The sequence below is a fragment of the Panthera uncia genome (genome assembly GCF_023721935.1).
Source record: "Panthera uncia isolate 11264 chromosome B3 unlocalized genomic scaffold, Puncia_PCG_1.0 HiC_scaffold_1, whole genome shotgun sequence".
Taxonomy (NCBI): Eukaryota; Metazoa; Chordata; class Mammalia; order Carnivora; family Felidae; genus Panthera; species Panthera uncia.
In genome coordinates, this window is record NW_026057582.1 from 95,794,807 (window position 1) to 95,820,039 (window position 25,233).

General features: G+C 37.9%; 1 protein-coding gene across 5 annotated transcripts in view; it reads right to left on the minus strand.

Moving 5' to 3' along the window:
* The window catches only part of RAB27A (RAB27A, member RAS oncogene family), a 76,316-nt gene that overhangs the window by 4,878 nt on the left and 46,205 nt on the right, over positions 1-25,233 (minus strand). For all 5 annotated transcript variants that reach the window (XM_049613654.1, XM_049613651.1, XM_049613655.1 and 2 more), the window contains 3 exons: positions 17,610-17,695; positions 15,327-15,430; positions 8,958-9,081 (listed from right to left, as the gene is read on the minus strand). In XM_049613654.1, the coding sequence (XP_049469611.1) occupies positions 8,958-9,081; positions 15,327-15,430; positions 17,610-17,695 (314 nt within the window). The remainder of the gene's footprint in view (positions 1-8,957; positions 9,082-15,326; positions 15,431-17,609; positions 17,696-25,233) is intronic.

Consider the following 25,233-nt stretch of genomic DNA (forward strand, 5'->3'; position numbering starts at 1 on the left):
TAAGATGCCATAGTGGGGGAGGGGGGAAGCGCCTGGGTGGCTCAGTTGGCTAAGCATCTGACAACTCTTCACCTTGGCTCAGGTCATGATCTCACCATCCTGAGATCTGAGATCGAGCCTGCATGGGCTCCTTGCAGGGGCTTCTCTGTCCCTCTCCCCCAGTCCCTCCCCTCCCCCTCTCCCTCTTCCCCACCTCCACCACTGCCCTCGCAATGTTGCATGTACCCCCTCTCTATTAAAAAAAAAAGGGCAGCAGCAGTACAGTAGGGGGTACATGTATAGGAATGGAAGGCTATTTCTCCATATGATTCCTCATGAGGCTGTCTTGTTATCTGCACACTTCCTGTAGGAGCTGATAGGACTTGCAACTGGACCTCTGCACTTCTCTCCTGCTCCAGGCTAGCTCTTAAAAACTGGTTGAGGAACTCTCCAATGAACATTTATCCATCCATCTGTGAGTACTACGAGACACAGTTGCTCTACTGATTCAACCATGTCCATGTTCATACCCCTCTGTATCCTGATGCTAACATACCTTAATCAGGAAACAGTATGCTGGGCAAATTACATGTTCTTAGTGTTTTTAAACCTGCCTGGCAACACCTTTGCTTACTGTCAGTCTTCTTAATTCCATCTTCATCTGTTGCCTTATCCATAAAATGAAGATAATGCGTCTCTCTTTCCCACTCCCCTGGTCACATGCAATATTTGATGACCAAGTGGGAGGAGTGCATCCTTTGTGGGGATTCAACAAATATTTATTTATTGAGCACTTATGTTATTGAGCTGAATCACGGGGACAGTGTGTGATGCTGCCATTGTTGTAAGAATGGAATATAGGTTGAGAATTCTCAAAATTTAAATATTTACATTTTCTTCATCATGCTTCTTCTTAACTACACCATGAAGAATCATTTAATGTCTACAGAAAATTTCTCATACTTAAAAGAAGGCTTGGGGCACCTGGGTGGCTCAGTCGGTTGGGCGTCCGACTTCAGCTCAGGTCATGATCTCACAGTATGTGAGTTCGAGCCCCATGTCGGGCTCTGTGCTGACAGCTCAGAGCCTGGAGCCTGCTTCAGATTCTGTGTCTCCCTCTCTCTCTGCCCCTCCCCTGCTCATGCTCTGTCTCTCTCTGTCTCAAAAATAAATAAAAACATCAAAAAAATTAAAATAAAAATAAAAGAAGGCTTAATCATTCTACCACCATTCAGAAATATACTGTTTCATGGAAAAGCAACTGAAAAATTCATCATTCCCCCCAAGAATAATGAGCTGAAATTGGAAATACAAAAAGAGAAAAAGAGAGAGAGAAGGAGGAGGAGGACGAGGGGGAGGGAGGGAGGGAAAGAAACAAAGAAGGGGGAATAAAACTGGTTGAACAGAAGAACTTTCTTGTCATCATAATGCACATCTAATTTTTTGAAATCCCCTCAAAATCCAATGTAAATAGCTTTCAAACTCAGGTCCTGAGCTCCAATGAATTCAACTGAATCTATTAAGCTGTTTCTACTTTCCACAGTTTTTCCCTCTTGCTCCTGAAAATTGCTTCACAGTTATTTTTGAGGCATACATGAAAATCATAGTTGAAAATACTTTTAAGAACTATAAAATCTATGCATGGAAGTTGCAAACATCTTTGACAATGGTTAGGAGCCATAACCTCTGAAGCCAGCCTGCCTGGATTCGAATCCTAGTACAACCTCTTACCAACTATGGAACCCTGACAAGCCATTAAACTCTGTGCCTTACCTGCTTCATCCATAAAACTAAACACTATCAGCATTGTCTTATAAGGATTAAATGAGTTAACATTTAAAGCATCTATATCATAATCTGACACACAAGAAATGTGTCATTTTTGATATATGTGTCCCTGATAAATGTTTCTTATTTCTAAGGCAGAAATAGGTTAGGTTACAAAAGCTTGTTTGTAATTTTGTTGTTTAACACTAAGAACACATCATCCCATAGAAACACTGTCACTGAGTCATGAGACAGTCATAACTCCAAGAGACCTGAGCAGCATTATCAACATTAAACTCTCAAACTATCTTAAAACTACTGATTTAATCCACAATGTACCTGATCTACAGAACTACCCTAAATCCTAGTACCTGGGACCATGCTATGCTTCCTTCCTACATCAGGGATGGCTCACTCGGATCCATCCTTGCCGGAGTTCTTCATGCCCCAAAGCATCTGCCTACCTTGAGTCCTCATCAGATCTCTAATTCCCCCAAGTGATCTTCACCAAATGCAGAGAGAACTGGACCTTATTTCACTGATTAATACTAAGATAGAAATGATTGATGCCTCTAGCAGATCAATAAGCTATTGTCTAATATAGTTGCTAACTTAAATATTTAATTGGTAGAACTTCAAGGTATATGAATTAGGTTACAAACTTTCAAGTCACTCATGTTGATATAGTACATCTTTTAATAAGATGTACTTTAAATTTTAATTCCAAATTCAAGCAACACCATCTCAGTCAAGTATATTTTCTTGCCATTTGTGAAGCTCCAGGTCATGGGACCAGGAGTCTGGTTAACAACCTTAATCTTTAGACTAATCATTCAGAGTCTTCCTTAGAAGACTCTGGGGCAATGAGGTTTTTGTTTCTACAGGAATAAATGACTGCTAAAATTCACTCCTCTCTGCTCTCTGATAGTTACGCTGCCAGAGAAGCAAATGAGATCCACAGAGAAGACCCTGAAATAAGACTATCTTTCCACAATAAGTGGTGCTCCAGAAACAGAAATGTGCCTTTGAGTTCACATTTGAAAACTGGACTGTCTTGCTTGTCCTAAGGGCAAAGATGAATCTAGTGGAAGCAGTTAGTACTGTTTTTATGTCCGTATCTTCTTGATGTTCACTTTTAGAAGGCATTCAGGCTACATTATCCAAACACTTCTCTATATCTGGAAAAAGGATAACCGTGGTTCATGGGGTCATTGCGGTAAGGAGAAATTGAGATAATACATGTAAAGGGCTTACTTAGCACAAGCCTAGCATCCAAAAAGTGCTCAATAAATGATGATCTAATGGGTTTTTTCTACTCTAAGAATAATATTCTGCTTTTCCGAAAACTTATTAAGCAAAAAATTTTAAAAATTAGCTTAAATTCAAGAGTATCAATTCCCCTTTTAACCACAGAAATAGTGATATTGTCCCTTCTCTCCACATGGTGGTGCTAATGTAGCATTACTAGAGGCAGTATTACCAAACTTGTGAAAAAACCCTGTGCAGCTACCTGTGATATCAGTCCAAAAATAACCACTCAATAGTCATTTGGAATGCATGCAGAATCCAATTTTGGTATATTTTTTAAAAGAAATAGATTAATCACAAATTTTAAAATAAATAAAATGAGCAAAATGGCTAACTACTTCAAATCAATGAGGGAAGGTATTATGATCATTTACAGTTGTTCACCAGGATATCAAGATCCTGCTCATGCCATAGATCAGGATCCACATCAGGCTGGTTTCCTTTCTACTACTTATTTCCACAAAACTAGAAGACCCTAGATTACAGTTAGAGGTTGTCAAAAATGAAAGCAAGTATATTTGAGGGTTCTTTCAAATGGTTCTAGTTATTTGGCTCCAGTATGGATCCAGATATTATGGAGAAATTTTTTACTAAATTACATAATTAGTCTCACTACTTTTCAAAGTCTGTTGAATGCTAAATGAACAACCATGTATAAGAAAGGGCTGGTTTATGGACTGTTTCAAACTAGGAGGTTGTGCCAAATAAAATCTAGATCCTGTAATGAGTTGTGTGGGGTTCTGAAAAAGTTTGCATGTTTAGTTTCAGCTTATGTGTGTGGTTTTAAACATGCCCAATAATACATCATTATTTCTTGTATAAAGGAAGTATGTCATGAAGTATGCAAAGAATCAAATTATTTGACATCAAGCTATTCATACCACATTTCATCTAGTTCAACGCACAAAGGACACTAAGTATGCTCCTGAGCTAAGCCACTTGAACCCCAGAAATAGCCTGTACTCAATAATGTTGTAAATAAATGTTTTTAACACATCTTTTAATCCAGAAACTCTTCAGCAACTTCCTCATCAATAGCTCACAGCCTCCAGTGGGGAAAAAGTTGTCTTAAATTTGCTGCCTTTAAGGAAGTAGATCTTAAAAGTTCTCATTAGATGAAAAAAATTGTAATGATATGTGGTGATGGATGTTAACTTATTGTGGTGCTCATTTTGCAACACATGTATCAAATCATCCCATTGTACACCTAAAACTAATACAATGTTATATGTCAATTATTACTCAATTTCAAAAAATTGCTACCCGTTCCTCTGTACGACACATGAAATATGTACATTCAATTTTCACTCCTTCCTTGTAGTCACATTTTTTTTCTATTTCTTTCAACTCTGAATCACGAACAAAAGGGTTGTAATGACCACCAACTAACCTGTGTGAAAAAAGAAGAGTCTGGGAGGGTATTTGGATGCAGCCATTTTTACTCACAAAGTCCTTGCCTGCCCACTTGTGGTGGATACTCTCTCAGTACCAACCCCAGAGTCCCTTCCCAGTCTATACCACAGCTGATTTAATCAACTGTGAAAGAAAAACATTCCTCTCTAAAACATGGATTTTCCAATGATGCGTCATTGAGCACATTTCCCTCAACCATCCATGGTACAGTAGACAACTGCTTCACATTCTGTGCATAATGATTTGTCCAACTATACTGTCAAGGAAAATATCCACCAGCATGCACGTCTGATAGTAACCTGACATCTACGCCAGTGGTTCTCAAAGTGCTATCTTCAGCCACCTGCAGAAGCAGCATCGGGGGATCGGAAACAAATTTCTGGGTTCCAGCCCAGATCTACTGAAACAGAAACTCCTTGTTGGGGGTGCCTGGGTGGCTTAGTCTGTTAAGCATCCGACTTCAGCTTACATCATGACCTCAGAGTTCCTGAGTCCAAGCCGAGCATCAGGCTGTCAATGCAGAGCCCACTAGGGACCCTCTGTCCCCTGTTCTCTCTGCCCCTCCCCCACGCGCGCACGCGCGCGCGTGTGTTTGTGTGTGCGTTATGTGTGTGTGTGTGTGTGTGTGTGTGTGTGTGCGCGTGCACGCACAAGCTCTGTCTCCCTCTCTCTCTCTCTAGCTCTCCCTCTCTCAAAAATAAAAAATATATATATATTAAAAAATAAAATAAAGAAACTCCTTGGGACCCCAGCATTCAGGTGATTCTGAACCGCACTACACTAAGGCTTGAAATCCCATAGTATCACCTCAGAGAGAATGTTGCCAATACTGGATTCTGCTTCCTCTTCTAACATATTTGACTTTGTAGCTATTTTTTCAAGTGTTTCAGCAACTGTAGACTGTAATTGTTTTGACTGGCAGCAGTACAAGTTTGAGCAAACCTGCTTTACTCTTTTCTCTGACTGCATTGACAATTTTATTCAATATAACATACTAGAAAGTATTATTTTGCACTTGTTCTAGACAAACCTAAATATTATAGGGAATTACAGGTAAACGGATTATTAATCTACTAAAAATAAAACTTCTGATATTCTTCATCATGCATTCGATTCACCCTTTCCATTTTTGGCTACCCCATGAAATCCTTATTCTCAGATCTACTGTCCTCGCAGACACAGACTTATGTTCCATATTTGTACTGTAACATGGTCTTTATTACGTTTTCAAAGTTTTTCTAAGACAAAGTCTTTCTCCAAATGCATGTATATTTAAGAGAACCATTTGTGAGCCAATGATCCTTTTTCAGGAACTGGGGAGAAAAGGTAGCACAATAGGAACAGAAAATGCAAATTTATCAAATATACAAATGATATCAAGATGTATCATAAACTGTACCCTATTTTATGACTTTTAGCATAGAGATAAACTGACCAACATAGCCCTTTAGTACAGCCAATGAAAATGTTAATGATTAAAAATGAAAAAAAGATTCTGTGAAAATAATCATTAAACTTAGATGTCAAATTTATGAAATGCATATGCACTAAACTGTTTCATTATAGCTCCTCCTGAAATTGCCAAAAAGCCTACAGAACTGCATTTTATGCTTCCTAATTCCTAAGAAAATTGTTTCCATTCCCTTCCATTCTTCTCCAATAGATTCCATAATCTTATGTGCTAATCCCTTCTCTCATTTTAACTTAATTCAGAAACTTTAGACTGAGTCCCTCTTATGAAGTACTCCCCAGAGCTTGTGAGCTGGACACAGATGAAAGACAATCCCTGTCTCCCTACAATCCCAGATTCCCCCTACAGACAGAAGGCAATGTTGGGCTCTTTGATACCAGGGAGGATGTGGAATCCTGAGAACCAGAACAGAGGAAATAAACAAAAGGCTGAAAAAGCCCAGAGGGGGGAGAAGTCAATCCTGGCTCCCCTCCAGTACTTGAGAACATACTTGTTGGATCTAGCTAGCTCCCCTAGATGCCCTACCTCTTTTGGCTTCATTCACATACTTCTCAAGAGCACGGTCTAGGTCCATGGTTTCCATTGCTTCATCGCTCACTTCCTCCTCACCTACTTGCAACATAGCTTCCAGGTCCCAGTTTCGACACTTCAGTATTCTCATTGGTATCTGGCCCTCCCCCTTTCCTTTGCACTACATTCATTACAGGAGTGCCTCTCAAGAATAGATGAGCATATCAGAATCTCCTGTGGGGCTCTGCCAGCCTCCACCTCAGAATCACTACTCCAGACCAAGTGTGTCAGAAGCTCAGAGGTGAGGCCCAGATCTGAGTATTTGTTAATAGCACCAGAGGTACTTTTAACATGACAATTAAGTGGAGAGCTTTTAAAAGACATCAATGTCCAGGCCCCTGCCTGTGGTGGTTTTGTAACAGGTCAACTTGGTTAGGCTGAACATTCCCCAGAATTTCCTTTCTAGTTAGGGTAGATCACAGGAGAGATTTGGGGGATATTGGGGGGTGGAAGTAAAGCAGCTGCCACTCCGTAGCTCTCATACATTGTTGCTCACCTTCTGGCTCATCTCGTTGGCGTAAACCAGCAAACACACCTCTACCTGCTTCACCTTCCCCAAGATCCTCTCAGTTTCTCCAGCTCCTGGGCCAAGTGAGTGTGCCTAGCTCTGTGCCAAAGGTCCCTGGCTTCTCTAAGCTATCCACACCATCCAGGTCAGAGGCAGCACGTACTGACATGGGTTTCATGTGTCATTATGGGTCCTAGATGGTGTTTCCTGGTGCTCTCTCTCATCTTAGACCCACCTTCCCTTCCTGACTTCCTGTCCTGTGGACTTCAAGCTTCAGCATTAGAAACAACACTTTACCGAAACTGTTTAACCAGCTCCCACAAATCCCTGTAACAAATTTTTTTAGGTATAGTTTTCTTCGATTGAATCTTGCCTAATAAACTGCTCCAGGTCAATTATTTCAGAAGCTCAGAGGTAAGGCCCAGACACAAGCATTCGTTAAAAGCTCCTCAGATTTTTTTTTTTTTTTTTTGTATCTAAATAAAGATTTTGAGAGAGAAAGAGCATGCGCACAGGAAGGGGGGAAGGGCAGACAGAAAGGATCCCAAGCAGGCTTTGTGCCAGCAGTGCTGAGCCCAATGTAGGGACTGAACTCACAAACCCATGAGATCATGACCTGAACCAAAACCAAGACTCAGGATACTTAACTGACTGATCGAACACAGGTGCCTGGCTCCTCAGGTGATTCTAACACAGTTAAGCACCATCTATCCTACAGTGAAAACCTCCACACCCTACTGCAAATCTGTGCCAGGGTAAGCTAATATAGTTGATGGGAATACACACAGCTCCTCAGCCCCACCCTGCCTTGCCCCACCCCTAGAATTAAGAAAGACTTAAAATCCTGCTCTGCCCCACCCTGTCTCTAGTCTTTCCTCCCTCCATTTCACCCCACCCACCCACCACCCTAGACTGATATAGACAAGTACTTATCACATGCTTCCATGTTCAAAGGCTTTCAGCAACTTCCTGTCCCCCAGGAGATTAAGTCTACTCTCCTTATCTGGTATTCAAAACTGTCCCCAGACTCTGGCTTCTTCCCACCTGGCCAAACTATCCTTCTACTCCCTTCCCAATGTGACCCCTATCCTCCAGTGTTTTCTGGTCCTCCATCAATCCAAGGAAGAACAAAGCAGTTGTCACAAGTAAAAAGAGAAAGTGCCTCCTCTGGCCTCCTTGGAATCTGCCTAACAACCAGGACCAGTAGCATCTCCTGCACACCACACCACCTCTCTCTCTAACCTCCCTTCCTTCTCAACTCCACTTGCTGCCTCCTGCTTACATTAAGGGTAATTAATGCATACACATTTGAGTTCTCATTGTATTAGAGGGAGAAACAAAGTAGAGCACAAATTCCTTTGTAGAGGTGCCCTGACATGTTTAACAAGCGGAGGCTAACCCCTTCTTTCATGGCCAATTAATGCTGTTGCTACTGTGATCCTATTCCGGAGCTCAAGGAAGACAGTATTTAGATGATTCTCTACAACAAAACCACAACCTAAACCAAGGGGATCCTCACACTCCTCTCCCAGCATAGAAATTTCAAAGCCAATAGGCCTGCTTGTATTCTGGGGCTCTCTACAGCAGCACATGAACTGGCTTTGCAATTTTTTTGCTGAATAGAGATAATTTTCTTATCCCATGCATCTCCTACTTGCATCTTGGGAAAGCAGCCTTATAGAATTAGGGCATTTGCACTCAAATGTGTCTTTCTTCAAACACTATGAGATTGAGAAAATGGTACGGAAAGAGTAAATTAAAGCCCTCACCCAGTGTTTTTCCTATATTTTCACATATTAATATGCAAAGTAGGTATTTATACCTCCCAAGGCTTACATCCGAGTGTGCTGATTTTTTGCTTTTGTATTTTCTATTACCCATTCATGTGCTAATGTTTGAATTGGAAATGTTTTCTCTAGATTTCTCCACAGAAACACTCACCCATATTTCTCTGCAAGTCCTCTTGCTTCTTCCTCTTTTACTACTCTCTGGTCTTCTAGATCACTCTTATTTCCACATAACACTATATCTGGGTTTTCACAATATGCATGCATTTGTAGCTGGCCTATAAGAAAAATTATTATAGGAAAATAAGTGTACGGTCAATGGAAAATATATGCAAAAGTGCTTCAAAACTGTAAATGGATAGGGAGACATAAATGATATAATGCTTTCAAAAGCATTAATAACCTAATCAACAAAACCGAATGGATGGGACAGATATGTAAAACTTATCCTTAAGTTCATACCTCACCTTATTTAAATATCAGAGAGGAGTGGGATAAGTTGCTAACCCTCCAAAAGTATGTACGTGCATGTGGCAACCACGGGCATACACCCATGAGGCTATCTTTCTGTTGAAGGCCATTTGAAAAATACTTGGAAAATTTTAGTACTTATTGCTAATCTTAAAGCTCTGTTTTTCCTATGGTTTCTTTCCATGCAACAACATTTTTAAGAGAACGGTCTTCATACAAACTAGCTTGTTTCTCTCTGAAATGTTTTTCACATTTTTCTATTATCCTAAAGCAGAATCGATTCAATTAAAATAAACAAGATACAAGATTGAGAGAAAATTTAGAATAAATAATAAATGATTCTGTCACCAGAACCAAGAGGAAGCAGGAGACTATAATTCTTATTCCACAGCTTTTATTTCTTTTCACCTGAAACCCGTAAATAGGCATAATTTTAAAAAGCAATTAAACAAATCTTATTTCTTATTCATCACACCCCATAACAAAATTAAAGCAGCCCAAACTTTCCCATTAAGACATACCTGAAAGTTGGTATGGCCTATTTTTATCATGGTTAACCAGAATAGTGTTGACATTTTAGTTCCTCATTACAAAGTCATGTTCATTATATCTTATCAAGAGAAAATCTAGTCGGCAAGCATTCACTGATCATTAACATAGGCCAGATACTTGGTGCAGAATTTCAGAGCCCTGGCCTTTGCCTTCAAGGAACAATCGGGCAACAAGGCCTATACAGGCAAAACCAAACTGTGTTTCCACTGACTGCCATGCCCTTTCTTTCCTCCAGGCTGGTACACATTCTGTCCCCATGTGCTTGAACACCCAGCCACAACCTTCCTTCCAGGAATCTTGACCATTCTTTTAAGACTTGACTCTCAGTTACCTCTACTGTGAAACCTTTCTGGTCTCCAGAGAGTCTCTGTGTTCTATTAACCCATGTGTCCAGTGTCATGATTACGAACATGAACTCAGAACAGACTGTGTCTAAGGTTGAATCCTGGCCCGCCATTTACTAGCTGTGTGACCCTGACCAAGTTGTTTCCCCATCTGTAAATGGTAATAATAATGGTACTTACTTCATAGGGTTAAGGTGTGGATTAAATGAGTTAATTCAGTGATTCTCCAAGAAAGGTCCATGGACCAGCAGCCTCACCATCACTAGGGAACTTACTACAAATGCAAATTCTCAGATCCCACCCCAGATCTATTGAATCAGGAATGCTGGATCTGGGGCCCAGAATCCACGTTTTCATAAGCCCTCTGGGTGATCCAGATGCACATTTGAGAACCACTAAGTTAATCTTTAAAGCATTTAGAAGTGCTAGGTGAGTATTACCAGTAATGATGTTTAATAGTGTTTATTTTGGAGACTCTGGTAAGTGTGATTATTGGCGATTTTTATTTCTTCCTGATTTTTCTACAAACACTGACTTACTTATATAAAAAGTAAAGTTATCAATTCTTTTAAAAATCTCACTGAAGAAAAAGGCAAATACATAAAAACCTACTACAACCTACTATGCTAAAAATCCTCAAAGTAGTACAAAATAGAAGCTAAGAGGAAAAAAGTTTAATACAACTACAGTTTATCACAGAAAATTTCATGGAGGCCATAATTTCCCAGATTTTAAAGAATAAGTAGAACTCCAACCAGTTTAAAAAAGGGTGGAGTGGGGGGGGGGGGTAGAAGGGGCTTTTCCCTGAGGTCCAGGAAGACAGATGAGTGAATCCAACACTGCCTGATTCCTTTCAGATTTCGGATTTAGGCTTAGAGGACTCAGCTCTCTGTTCAGTCTCCTGATTCAGCAGGGCTCACCTTTGTATGTATCCCCTTCCCAAAAGGGCATGGAGAGAATCGGAGTCAAGAGAAAAGGCACTGCCAGTACAGGTCTGGAGAATCAAAGGGAGGACACAGACCTCCTCTCCCCAGGCTAATCAGAGTCCAGGAATCAGCTGTTTAATGCAACAGTACCTTTGTTCTGATATGTACCCCACCCCCCAAAAAGAAGAAATGAATGATCCGTGTAATACTCAAAATGCTAATGGAGGAAAAATAAAACGTATACATAATAAATTTTTATTCCCAATTAAGATTTGATACTATTACTTCTGACCCTGAACATTATAACTTTCTTTTTTTTAAAGATGGGTTGGGGGGGGAATATTTTCCATTGAAGATATGAAATCCTCAAAATGTATATGTTTTCTTTACCTGTAAGAATTCTTTTACACTATAAGGAAAACAAAATAACATGCATACATTACACATAATTTCACATAACTTTGTTATTTACCTCATTAGCTAAAAAATCCAGATAGACAAGATTTATCTGTCTCAGAGTTTCCATTTCTATCAGTGAGCAGGGGCAGAGAGAGAGGGAGACACAGAATCTGAAACAGGCTCCAGGTTCTGAGCTGCCAGCACAGAGCCCGACGTGGGGCTTGAACTCACTAACCGCAAGATCATGACCTGAGCTGAAGTCGCATGCTCACCCAACTGAGCCATCCAGGCAGCCCCAGAATTTGTTCTAACGATACTGAAAAGAAGATGAGGAGCAAGGTCTGAAAATAAAGGACTAAAAATAGCCACCATCATTCAGCTGTAAGAGAAATAATGAGGTATGCAACACGGGCATTAACAAAGTCAAGTCCAGGAAGCATAACTAAATTTGGGGAAACTATACTTAAAATATTAAATAGCTCTTCAACTGGTAATGATCAATTTAGTTGAGAAAGTGCATAAAAGGCTACTGAACTTGGGGCGCCTGGGTGGCTCAGTTGGTTAAGCGTCTGACTTGGGCTCAGGTCATGATCTCATGGTTTGTGAGTTCCAGCCCCTCCACCCCCATCGCGTCAGGCTCTGTGTTGACAGCTAGGAGTCTGGAGCCTGCTTTGGATTGTGCGTCTCATTCTCTCTGTGCTCTGTCTCTCTCTGTCTCTCAAAAATAAATAAATGTAAAGAAAAAAATTTTAAAAAGCCTATTGATCTGAAAGCAAAAATTCCATGTCCTCAGAGAAGTCAACTACTATTTAAGGCCCAGAGTCCTCATCCTAAAATAAAGACACGCCACCTGCCTGAATCTTCTCCCAGAGCTTGTGAGGACCAGATACAAAGTATGGGAAAAACCTTTTAAAATCACAATGCACCACAGAAATTACTTACTTAAAAACTGGTTCTTAAAAACAAGGTTTTCTACTATCAAAATCACAGCCAATGACCCTTTTATAATACCAAAACACCAAGTTGTTTTTAAATGGTAGGTATTTTTTTTTTTTTTGGATTCTGATTTAATGGTCATGTTGTATTTTTTAACATTTAGAAACATATTTAATAACCTCCTCTAAAACTCTGCTATATTCAATATTAAAGACATTGATTTATATTTCCAGAATTCAGTTCATTTGTTCCTTGCTTCCTTCCTTCCATAAATACATAAAAAGCACATTTAATTTCTACTGTATTCTAGGCAACATGCTCGGTGCTAAAAAGACATACACAAATCAGAGTTTAACAGATTCATGTAAGAAAGACATGTTAACAAGTATAGCAATTTAGCATACATCATAATAAAAATATGTACAAACTATTACGGCAATTTAAAGAAGAAATGCATAATATTGCATGGGGGTCATGAAATTTACATTTAAGCAAACACTCTGAAAATAAGGAGATGCTTCCTCATGAGACATAGGAGAAGGGCAACTCAGTGGTAAAAACAAAAGTAAAATTACAGAAGCAAAGATCAGTGAGCCATCAGCTGAAGATGAGAATGACAGCCAGTGGCACATTTTGAAGCATATTGTAATGCATGTAAAATATCTGGTACTTTATCATGGGCCACAGGAAGCCATTGAAACATTTTAATGAGATCATATTTATCTTCTAGAATAATAACTCTGGCAGCCATGTGGAGAGTAGATTTGAGGGAGATGAAACTAGAGTTAAGACAACAAATTACGATATTAGACTAGGTCAGGTAAGAAATAATGAAAATCTAGTCTAGAAACTGTCAGAGATAGACTTGTGAACCATGGGTGTCATGCTTAAGAGCATGGTCCCAGGAGCTATACATTCACTTACTAGCCACATAATCTTGGATAAACCAGTATCTTTCTGTCTCATTGTGCTTGTCTGAAAATGGAGCTAAAAGTGTTAATGTATATTAATGATTTAGGATAGTTTTCAAGAGATCTTATTCATTAATATTAATATTAAGTACAAGGATCAGGTATTTTTGTTGTTGTTGTTTTGGTTTTATTTATTTTATTTTAACTTGTTTTTTTATTTTTTTAAATTTACATCCAAATTAGTTAGCATATAGTGCAACAATGATTTCAGGAGTAAATTCCTTAGTGCCCCTTACCCATTTATCCCATCCCCCCTCCCACAACCCCTCCATTAACCCTCAGTTTGTTCTCCATATTTATGAGTCTCTTTTGTTTTGTCCCCCTCCCTGTTTTTATATTATTTTTATTTCCCTTTCCTTATGTTCATCTGTTTTGTCTCTTAAAGTCCTCATATGAGTCAAGTCATGTGATTTTTGTCTTTCTCTAATTTCACTTAGTATAATACCCTCCAGTTCCATCCACGTGGTTGCAAATGGCAAGATTTCATTCTTTTTGATTGCTGAGTAATACTCCATTGTGTGTGTGTGTGTGTGTGTGTGTGTATGTGTATGTATGTATGTGTGTATGTATATATATATGTGTGTGTGTGTATATATATATATATATATATATATATATATATACACACACCACGTCTTCTTTCTCCATTCATCCATCGATGGACATTTGGGCTCTTTCCATACTTTGGCTATTGTTGATAGTGCTGCTGTAAATATTGGGGTGCATGTGTCCCTTTGATACAGCACACCTGTATCCCGTGGATAAATCCCTAGCAGTGCAATTGCTGGGTTGTAGGGTAGTTCTATTTTTAGTTTTTTGAGGAACCTCCATACTGTTTTCCAGAGTGGCTGCACCAGCTTGCATTCCCATAAATGGTAGGTATTTTTAAGTAACCATTTTTATTTTAAATATTTGGATGTTAAGAATTTGACATCACAGTACTCTTTAATAGATTTTTCTAGTCTAAATTTACACTAATACCATCAACAGATAAAAGTGTACATTTGCAAACTGTTATTTGATCAAGTAGCAGGATTTTAAGTGGCTACTAACCAATCATTTAAGAGATTAGGATCTCTGCAAAGAGCCAAGATGAAGGGGTGTGTGTGTGTGTGTGTGTGTGTGTGTGTGTGTGTATGTGTGTAGTACTGGTGACCATTTTTGCAAATGTAATTCTAGAGTCTTCCATCATGGGTCTTCCTGCCCAGTGCTCTGGCCCTAAAGGCAGAAAAGGGACCTCTGAGTACAGAAGAGACATGGAGCTGGGGGTATGATCTGCAAAGCCTTCAAAACATATTTATATCTATGTGATGTATGTGTTAAGCCCTGGGATGATACAAGTCCTCACAGTATATGACAGGCAAGCAGATACTTAAAGATTTATCTTCTCTGGGCTTCTGTCTCCTTATCTATCAAATGGGGCTAACAGCATCCTCTGTGGAAAAGCCAAAGTGATTACATGCAAAGTGCTGCCATGTGCCTATAGGATAAGAAGTACCCAGCAAAGGGGTGCCTGGGTGGCTTAGTCAGTTAAGCCTCGGCTCTTGATTTCAGCTCAGTCATAATCTCACAGCTTGTGGGTTTGAGCCCCCCGTCAGGCTCCACATTGACAGAGCTTGGTTGGGATTCTCTCTCTCCCTCTCTCTCTCTGCCTCTCCCCGCCTCTCCCCTGCTTGCTCTCGCGCTCTCTCTCTCTCAAAATAAATAAACATTTCTTTAAAACACTTAAAAAAAAAAAAAAAAAAGAAGTGGTGAGCAAATCAAAGTTAACATTACCAGGAAAAGCACAGTATGTTAGTTATCTTTGCTCCTAAAGTAAAACCTTAGGAGCTCCTCCAAAACAACTTGCACCAAAAGTACAATATAAGAGGGCATTTTATTATGGGAAGTGGGCATTGGGAGACAGGGAAACAGTAACACTTACTTATCCAGTTTCTGACATTGAGGAAACTTTGCTCATTTGTCAGATCAAAAAGCAGAAGAAACCCCATAGCATCTCTGAAGAATGCTGTTGTCAAGCTACGAAACCTAGGAACATAAAAGCAGATTGGTCATCTAAATCATGGCCTCGCTCCTGAAATATAAAACTAGCAGCAATTCCCTCAGCTCTTCCAATAATTCATCAACAACAAATTAGGTGTTTAATAATGTGCCATAATTTCTAATAACTTCACATTATACATGCATATGGTACCTCTTAACTATACAAGATTTAACAAAGTGTGCTATAATAGATCATTTTATCAGTATAAAGGTATATATATATAATCAATGATATTGGGTATCTTATAAAATATGGTAAAGAGATATCTAGAGCTAGAAAGAATATTTCAAAACATACTGATACTTTCCAAAAATTATATTTGGAATTTTCTTTTAAAATAAAAACAATCTTGGAGCACTCAGTCGGTTAAGCGGCCAATTTCAGCTCAGGTCATGATCTCACAGTTTGTGAGTCTGAGCCCTGCAACAGGCTCTGTGCTGACAGCTCAGTGCCTGGATCCTACTTTGGATTCTGTGTCTCCCTCCCTCTCTCTCTCTCTCTCTGTGCCTCCCCTGCTCGTGCAGTCTCTGTGTTTCTCTCAAAAATAAATAAACATTAAAAAATTTAAATAAAAACAATCTTATAGAGAACTGATCGTTACCTGAGGGGAGGTGGGGGAAGAGATGGGTGAAATAGATTAAGAAATTAAGAGTACATTTCTCATGACGAGGACTGAGTAATGTATCGAACTCAGTATAATGTATTGCTGAATCACTATATTGTATACCTGAAACTAATTTAACACTGTATGTTAACTATGCTGGAATTAAATGAATAAAAATAAATAAAATAAAAACAATCTGTTTAAGTTTTTAAAAATTAAAAAAAAGATAATGATATTCCAAAAGTGTATACTACAGTTATTTATCACTTACATAAGTTTATGTGTTAATGGAGCATGTGATTTGAAAAAAACAGTCTGCTGGACAGGGACCACAAGAACTAGCTCATGATACATTAGTCTGAGCCAAGAATGCACAGTACAATTAAGACTTAATTAGGCCAAAAGCAATGGTGCCTGCTGTGTAGGTTTTCCTTGTCCTGAGAAAGTTCAACTTGACCTGACATTGCAATGGGTTCCATAACCTTTTAATTTCAGTGTCTACAGAAGTTTAATAACTGAAAAACATTTCTTTGGCTTCAAGATGGGAGTACTATTGACTCAGTCCCTAGCCTTTCTTGGTGCTCTCTTCCAAGGTTCTATCCAGCTGTATCCTTTCTCTCTCCGTTTCAAGTCTGTTTCCATTTTACTTTCATGCAAAGCCTGCAACTGACAGGCATAGGCTCTACAGAAAAGAATACTGACATGAATTTGTCATCTAATATATTTTAAATTTTCTCAAATATTTCTAGTGAACATTTTTACAAAAAAAAGAGTCCTTATCTTTTAGAAATACCTACCAAAGTAGTTATAAATGAAAAAATCTGATATTTGGAATTTGCTTAAAAATAATTTAGGAGTGGGGGTAAAAAGAGGTAGAGGTATAAATTAAATGAGATAGGCCATAAATCGATGGCTGTTGAAGCTGGGAAATGGGTACATGATTTTATTATACTATCCTTTCTAGTATATATTTGAATATTTCCAGAATAAAAAGGTAAAAAACAAAAGAATACTTCAAGAAAACTAGAGAAAACAGCAGCTTTTAGCTAACTTAAAGAAATTTTTATCAAGATTTCATGTGACTTATCTTGATCAAGCAACCTCTGACCATATGAGTTAATTCCAATCAGATTTTCCATGAGGTTTCAACAATCAAGAATAATGCATGCAATTCTACAATTGTCTTTGTGGCTGAGTAAACAGCAAAAGTAAATGGTGGAAAGTGTCTAAGCAAATGAGTAGAACGAGAAAGGAGGAGGAAGAAAGAGAGAGGAGGGAGGAAGAGGAGAAAGCAGGAAGAGAAAGAAGAAGAAGAAAGAAGAAGAAAGACCGTAAGTAAGATGGTCTATTTTGAAAAGGATTCATTTTTCTTCTGTCGTTGTATAAAGGACACATCATTACCATCTCGGATTGATAAATTTCCTGCTAATTTGGAAGTATGTCTTATCTAAGTACAAATCAACCAATCAGCTGGCCTTTTCCTGCTCAGGCACTGTATGAAGAGCATAGCTGGTTTTCCCTTTCCTCCAGTAAGAAACACATAACTGAAGGTCTCATACCTCTCCTGCCCTGCTGTGTCCCATAATTGCAGGTGGATTCTCTGACCTCTGCCAATGGCTCCATCTGGCCCATTGGCTCTGTACACCTAAAATAGCAAAATGAAAAAGAAAACTTTTGAGGACACTACTCTTCTTACTTTTCTATTCAGTAAAACTCCCATAAGCATCTAGACTCAAAAAAAACCCCTCTGGAATACAACCTTGTTTGTATGTTATTCCAAACAATTATCTTTGGGTAATACAGTAATTTGTAATAAAACATAAATATACACGTTATATATTTTTATAAGTATATTATGAAATATATATAAACATCACATAATATGTATAAATAACAATAATCTGGGGAACTTGGGTGGCTTAGTTGGTTGAGCGTCCGACTTCAGCTCAGGTCATGATCTCACCGTTCATGAGTTTGATCCCCGCATCAGGCTCTCTGCTGTCAGCACAGAGCTCACTTTGGATCCTCTGTCTCCATCTCCCTCTCTCTCTCTCTGACCCTCCCCCACTTGTGCATGCACGTGTTCTCTCTCCCTCCCTCTCCCTCTCTCTCTCTCTCAAAAATAAATATTAAAGAAAGAAACAAAACATTAATCCACTCACCTTTCCTCAAAGTTCCCTCAGGTCACTAGTTTCAGAAAATATTACCTTTCTATGATTTTTCCCTATCCCATCTTTAAAAAGTACTCTAAAGCAATTTTATAGGAAGGACATCTTAAGATCTCTTCCTCCATTAAAGCAATGAAACACTGGCCAAAAATGTCAAAATCCACTTTTTCTAAACTCTGAGAATTAACAAAGGCTTGCAACATCCCAAGAATAATCTATTCCATAAAAATGGCTGAATATCAGTAAAAACAGTAAACTTTGTGCTGTGTCAATTTATCTTATTCCCATCCCAATCTCCCCAGCTCCTTAGTAGCTTTGAAAACCAACAGATGCATAACTATGGTGGCTGTGAAAACCATTAGCATAGTAGCCACTGAAAGGAGGCAGAACAGGTTTGGAGCTCTCCAAGTCTCATCCCCAGAGAACCGTCTGAAAGTTACCTGTAAATCTCCATTCCCAGGCCTTCACTTGACTTTGCCTGACTCAAAGCTTGCTCTATGATGATAACCTTACCCTTAGGACATTTGTTGAAAACAATCAGCAGCAATTATTTAACATCACAGCTACCAAAGGCAGCAATACCAACTGGGGCTAAATCTAACAACAACAACAACAAAAAAAAACCAAAAAAAAAAACAGGAAATGAGATGTCCATAGGGAGACTTGAAAAGCTCCAAAATGTTCCTTGGAATCTACTAGGCCACTTTCATGTATAGGACCATACATATGCTTGGAAAAGACTTGAAAAGACCCAATTCTCTATGGCTGACTTTGAGACTCTCTCAAGCAGGAAATGAAGGCTAAGGCAGAGTTGTAAACTGCCTGCAGGAACATTAGGCACATGTCCCACAATGGGTGCATGCATGCACATACACAATCTGTTGGAAAAGGCTGATAGACTTACTGGTTCAAAGAAACCTGTCCACTCATTGGCTTATCACTAAGTTAACTGAACAGAGACTTCAGTTAACTTCAGCACTAGAATTAGTGCTGGGATAGAATTAGTCCCGGGATGTCACTAAATAAACAGCAGGAACAACAGCAACAAAAATAAAGAGCAAAAACAAGAAACTCTTAGGAAAGGGGAAGAATTTGATTGCCAGGTTTTATCATTTAAAATGTCCAGTTTTCAACAATGTTTATGAGACACACAAAGAAACAGGAAAGTATGGCTTATACACGGGGCGGGGAAGGGAGTGAAAAAATCAACAGAAGTCATCCCTAAGGAAGGCCAGATGTTGAACTTACTAGACATAGACTTGAAATCAGCTATTATAAACATGTTCAAAGAACTAAAGGAAATCTTATCTAAAGAAATAAAGTATGAGAATAATGCCTCATTGAATACAGAATGTCAATAAAGACATAGATACTATAAAAAGTAAATAGAGATTCTGGAGTTAAAAATACAGTAAGTGAAGTGCAATATTCACTAGAGGGGCTCAATAGCAGACTTGAAATGGCAAAAGAAATAACCACTGATTTGAAGAGACAGGTCTGTTGAGATTATCTAGGCCATGGCACAAAAGGAAATAGAGTAAAGAAAAATGAACAGAGTTACAGAGACCTATGGAACCATCAAACATACCAACATATGCAAACTAGCAATCATATCAAAAGAAGACAGAGGCAGAAAAAATATTTGCAGAAATAATAGCCAAAAACATCCCAAAATTTGATGAAAAACATTTGTCTTCACATTCAAGAAACTCAGTGAGCTCCAAGAAGGATAAATTCATAGAGACTGACTAGACATATCATCATCAAACTGTCAGAATCCAAAGACAAAGAGAGAATCTTAAAAGCAGCAAGTAAAAAGTGTTTCATCACATACAAGCAATAGAGGCCAAAAGGCAGTAGGAGGACATAATTAAAGTGCTGAAAGAATAAAGACTAATCAACCAACAATTCTATAGGCAACAAAGCTTTCATTTAAAATTGAATGATTAATTAAGACATCACCAGATACACAAAAACAGAAAATTCATCACTAGCATACTTGCCCTATAAAAAATAATAAAGATAATGCTTCAGGCTAAGATAAAAGGACATTAGGAAGCAAATAAAGTCCATAAAAAAAGCAAACAGCACCAGAAAGATAACTACATAAATATAAAAGAAAGTATAAATGCTTTTTTGTAATTCTTTTCTTCCATCTGATTTAAGTACAACTTCATAAATAAGTACAAACCTGTTGATAGGCACACAACATATAAAGTTGTAATTTGTGTGACAATAACGGTGCAGAGGAGGGAGTAGGAAATGAAGTCCTATATAAGAACAGTTTCATTATAATATTGAAATTAAGTTGGTATTCATCAAAACTAGATTGTTATAAATTAAGATGATAATTGTAATGCTTAGTGGAACTATTAAAAAATAACTCAAATATAGTAAAAATAATGGCAAGGGAGTTACAATAGTATACTAGTAAATATAGAACACAAAATAAAGTAGTCATGAAGAAATTGAGTAACAAGAAGAGAAATAAGACATGTAGAAAACAGGGACACCTGGGTGGCTCAGTCAGTTGAGTGTCTGACTTGGGTTCAGGTCATGATCTCATAGTTCATGAGTTAGAGCCCCGCATCAGGCTTGCTGCTGTCAGCACAGAGCCCACTCTGGATCCTCTGTCCCCTTCTCTCTCTCCTCCTTCCCCGTTTGTCCTCTCTCTCAAAAATAAATACATAAATGCATAAACACATAAATAAATACCAGAAAAAGATACATAGAAAACAAGTAGCAAAATGGCAAACATAAATGCTACTTTTTCAGTAACTATATTAAATGTAAGTGGATTAAATACTCCAAATAAAAGGCAGATATTGGCAAAATGGACTTGAAAACATGATCCAACAACGTACCGTCTACAAGAGACACATTTTAGATTCAAAGACACAAAGAGGCTGTAAACAAAAGGATGGGGAAAAAATACCATGCAAACAAAAACTAAAAGAAGAGCTCGAGGGCTATACTAATATCAGAAAAAAATAAAATTAAAGCAAAAATTGTTATTTATCATTTTATAATGATAAAAAGGTTACTCCATTAAGAACATATATGAAGAAAAAGGGAGAAAAACAAGCTGACAGTAATATTGAGATATTCCAATACTCTACTTTCTGTAATGGATAGAACAAGTAGGCAGATGAACAAGGAAATACAAGACTTGCACAACACTATAAATCAAAGACATGACAGACATCTACAGAATGCTTCACTCAACAACTGCAGATCATACATTCTTCTCAGGTACACACAAAACATTCTCAAGGACAGGCCATATGTTAGATCATAAAACAAGCCTCAATAAATTCAAAAGTCAAATAATACAAAATGTGTCTCTAACCACAATGGGTAAAATTAGCAATCATTAACAGTAAACCAAAATTTGGAAAATTCACAAATATGTGGAAAATAAACAACACAGTCTTAAATAACCAATAGGTCAAAGAAGAAACACAAGGGAAACTAAAAAATACTTTTAGTATTTTTACTAAAATACTTTTTTACTGTAGTTGTAGCACAACTACAAAAAATGATCAAATGAAGCTAAAGCATTGCCTAGAGGGAAATTTCTAGCAGTAAGCACCTATATTAAAAAAGAATAAAGATTTCTAATAAATAACTTTCAACTCTAAGAAACTAGAAAAATAAGACAAACTAAACCAAAAGCAAACAGAAGAAAAGAAATCATAAAGATTGGTAGAAATGAATTGTCTTTTCTTTAAAAAGGTCAACAAAATTCATAAACCTTTAGCTATATTGACCAAGAATAAAAATAGAATACTCAAACTCTTAAAATCAGAAAGTTTTTTAAAGATCTCTGTATCTCCAGATACACTAAAAAATAATAAAAATTTAAATAATTAGAAAAATTTTTAAAGGACAAAACTACCAACTTTACATTTATAAAAAGATTATAAAGTAATACTCTGAACAATTGTATGCCAAAAAATTAGATAATCTATAATTGAGAAATTCTTAAACACAAATACCAGAAATTAACTCAAGAAGAAATAGAACATCTAAATAGACATATAACCAATAAGGAGACAAATAGAGTTTTTGTGGAATGGCCAGGCACAAATGTCTTCGCTGATGAATTCAACCAAATGTTTAGAGGAGAATCAACACCAATCTTTCCCAAACTCTTCCAAAATAGATAAAAGGTGGAAATACTTGACTTATTTTATAAGGCCAATATTATACTGATACCAAAACCAAAGATATCATGAGAAAAAACAAAAACGATAAACTACAGACAACATCCATTCTGAGTATAGACATGAAATATTAGCAAACAGAATCCAACAAAATATAAAAAGGATTATATGCCATGACACAGTGAAATTTATCACAAGGACAGCAATGTTGATTTGCCTTACAAAAATCAATCAATACAACACAATACACCATAGTAGTATAAAGAACAAAAATCACATGACCATCTCAATACGTGCAAAAAAAACCTTTGAAAACATCCAACGCCTTTCATGACAAAAACACTCAACAAATTAGAAATAGAAGAGAATGTCCTCAACTTGAAAAACTGCATCTATGGAAACCCCAAGAACTCACATTATACGTAACGGTGAAGGTCTGAATGCTTTCTTTCTCCCTGAAGTCAAAAACAAGATGAGGATGTTCTTTCTCATCAGTTCTATTCAACATTTTACTGAGGTTCTTGCCAGGGTAATTAGGCAAGAAAAAATTAAAACTTATCCAAATTGGAAAAGAAGAAGTAAAACAGAAGATGACACAATCTTGTATATAAAAGATCCTAAGGAATAAATACATACACACACACACACACACAATTAGAATTAATAAACAACTTCAACAAGTACCCAGTGTACAAGATCAGTTTACAAAATAAATTGTATTTCTATACACTGGCAATGAACAATTCAAAATGAATTAAAAAATTATTTCAATTTACAATAGCATAAAAACAATCCATTGAGCGTCCAACTCTTGATTTTGGCTCAGGTCATGATCCCAGGCACAAGCCCCATGTCAGGGCTCCATGCTGAGCGTGGGGACTGCTTAAGATTCTCTCTCTCTCTCTTCCTCTACCTCTCTCCCCCACTCATACTCTCTCTCTAAAATTAAAATAGTAATAGTTTTTAAAAACAATAGCATAAAAAATTAAAATGCTTAAGAATAATATTAACAAGGGGCGCCTGGGTGGCGCAGTCGGTTAAGCGTCCGACTTCAGCCAGGTCACGATCTCGCGGTCTGTGAGTTCGAGCCCCGCGTCAGGCTCTGGGCTGATGGCTCGGAGCCTGGAGCCTGTTTCCGATTCTGTGTCTCCCTCTCTCTCTGCCCCTCCCCCGTTCATGCTCTGTCTCTCTCTGTCCCAAAAATAAATAAAAAACGGTGAAAAAAAAAAAAAGAATAATATTAACAAAAAAATACTTAGAAAGCTGCAAAACATTGTTGAAAGAAATTAAAGAAGATCTAAATAAATGGAAAAACATCTCATGTTCATGGATCAGAAGGTGTAATATTGTTAAGATACCAATATTCTCCAAATTGATCTGCAGATTCAGTGCAATCCCTACCAAAATCTCAGCTGGCTTCTTTGTAGAAATTGATAAGCTGACCTTAAAATTCAAATGTAATTGCAAGGTATCCAAAATAATCTTGAAAAATAAGGACAAAGTGGCTAGACTTTGACATGCTTCCCAATGTCAAAACGTAGTACAAAGCAGAAGTAGTCAAGATAGTGCTGGCTTAAGGATAGACATCTAGATGAATGGAATAGAATTTCAAGTCCACAAATAAGTATTTTTATTTATGGTCAACTGATTTTCAACAAGAGCACCAAGATCATTCATAAGAGAAAGAACATACATAAGAGAAAGAACTTTCAATAAATGCTAATGGGACTAGATACCCATATGCAAAAAAATAGAAGTTGGACCCCTATTCACACCATACACAAAATTAACTCAAAACCTATGGAGAATGAATTAATGCCTGAAGGAGGGTAAATTGGAAAAGACTGCTAAAGGGCATGAGGTTTCTTTTGGGGTGGTGAAATGTTCTAAAATTAGATAGCAGTGATGGTTTGTACAAATGTGAATGTACTAAAACACTGAGTTGTACACTTTCAATGAGTGAATTTTATGTTATGTAAATTATATCTCAATAAAGTCATTTTTAAAATACAAGGTTATAAAATGGGAATTGATAGATATAATCACATATACACATGCTGATTCTACCAATTACATGTCAATACTAAAATTTTTATAAAATCCTGTTCTTACTCAGTGGGCCTTTAAGACTCTAGCAGTGGAAAAAAAGACCTAGGGTGACTAAGAGGGAATGAATTCATTTGTTCTGGAAGACAGAGACCCTGTATCTTTTCCACGAAGAATATTCCCCATTGAAAGATCTTTGTTATTAATCTCCTGACCCCTTGTGGACCTGCTTCATGGTAAGGGTTGATTTTTCAGCAAGAAATGTAGTTCACAGAGAAGACCATCTTCTCTCTGCAACTCTAACACAGTGACTTCCTGCCCTCCTCTCCATCACCAGAATAATTTTCAGTCCTGTGGTTCCTTAAACGAAAGAGCCCCCTCCTTCAGTGTTCTGTAGAACCTCCCTGTTCCCTTGGTTACTTCCCAGATCAAAACGCAATACTGGCATTCTCACTCCAACTCCAACCTCACCCTTCTGGCAGCAGTGATGAATTCTGCCACTTAGTGGGGTTGAATTAAGAAAAAGGCCATTAAAAATGACATCAAAGGGGGAAGAGCATAGCTCACAAAACAGGAGTATCAGGGTCAGGGTGGTTTGTAGGTTTCATAACAAAGTTAGACAAATGACTGTGAAGGTCCAGGGAAAGACACAAGCCGAAAGGGTGTTCAAGGGAAAATTAAAAGAAATCTTCACTTTCGTCTCCTTGGTTTTGTTTTCAGAGAAAGAGGTTGAGTGCATGAATGTGGGAGAGGAGTGGAGGGGAGGGAGGGGGGGGGGGGGGGGGGGAGGGGGGGGGGGGGGG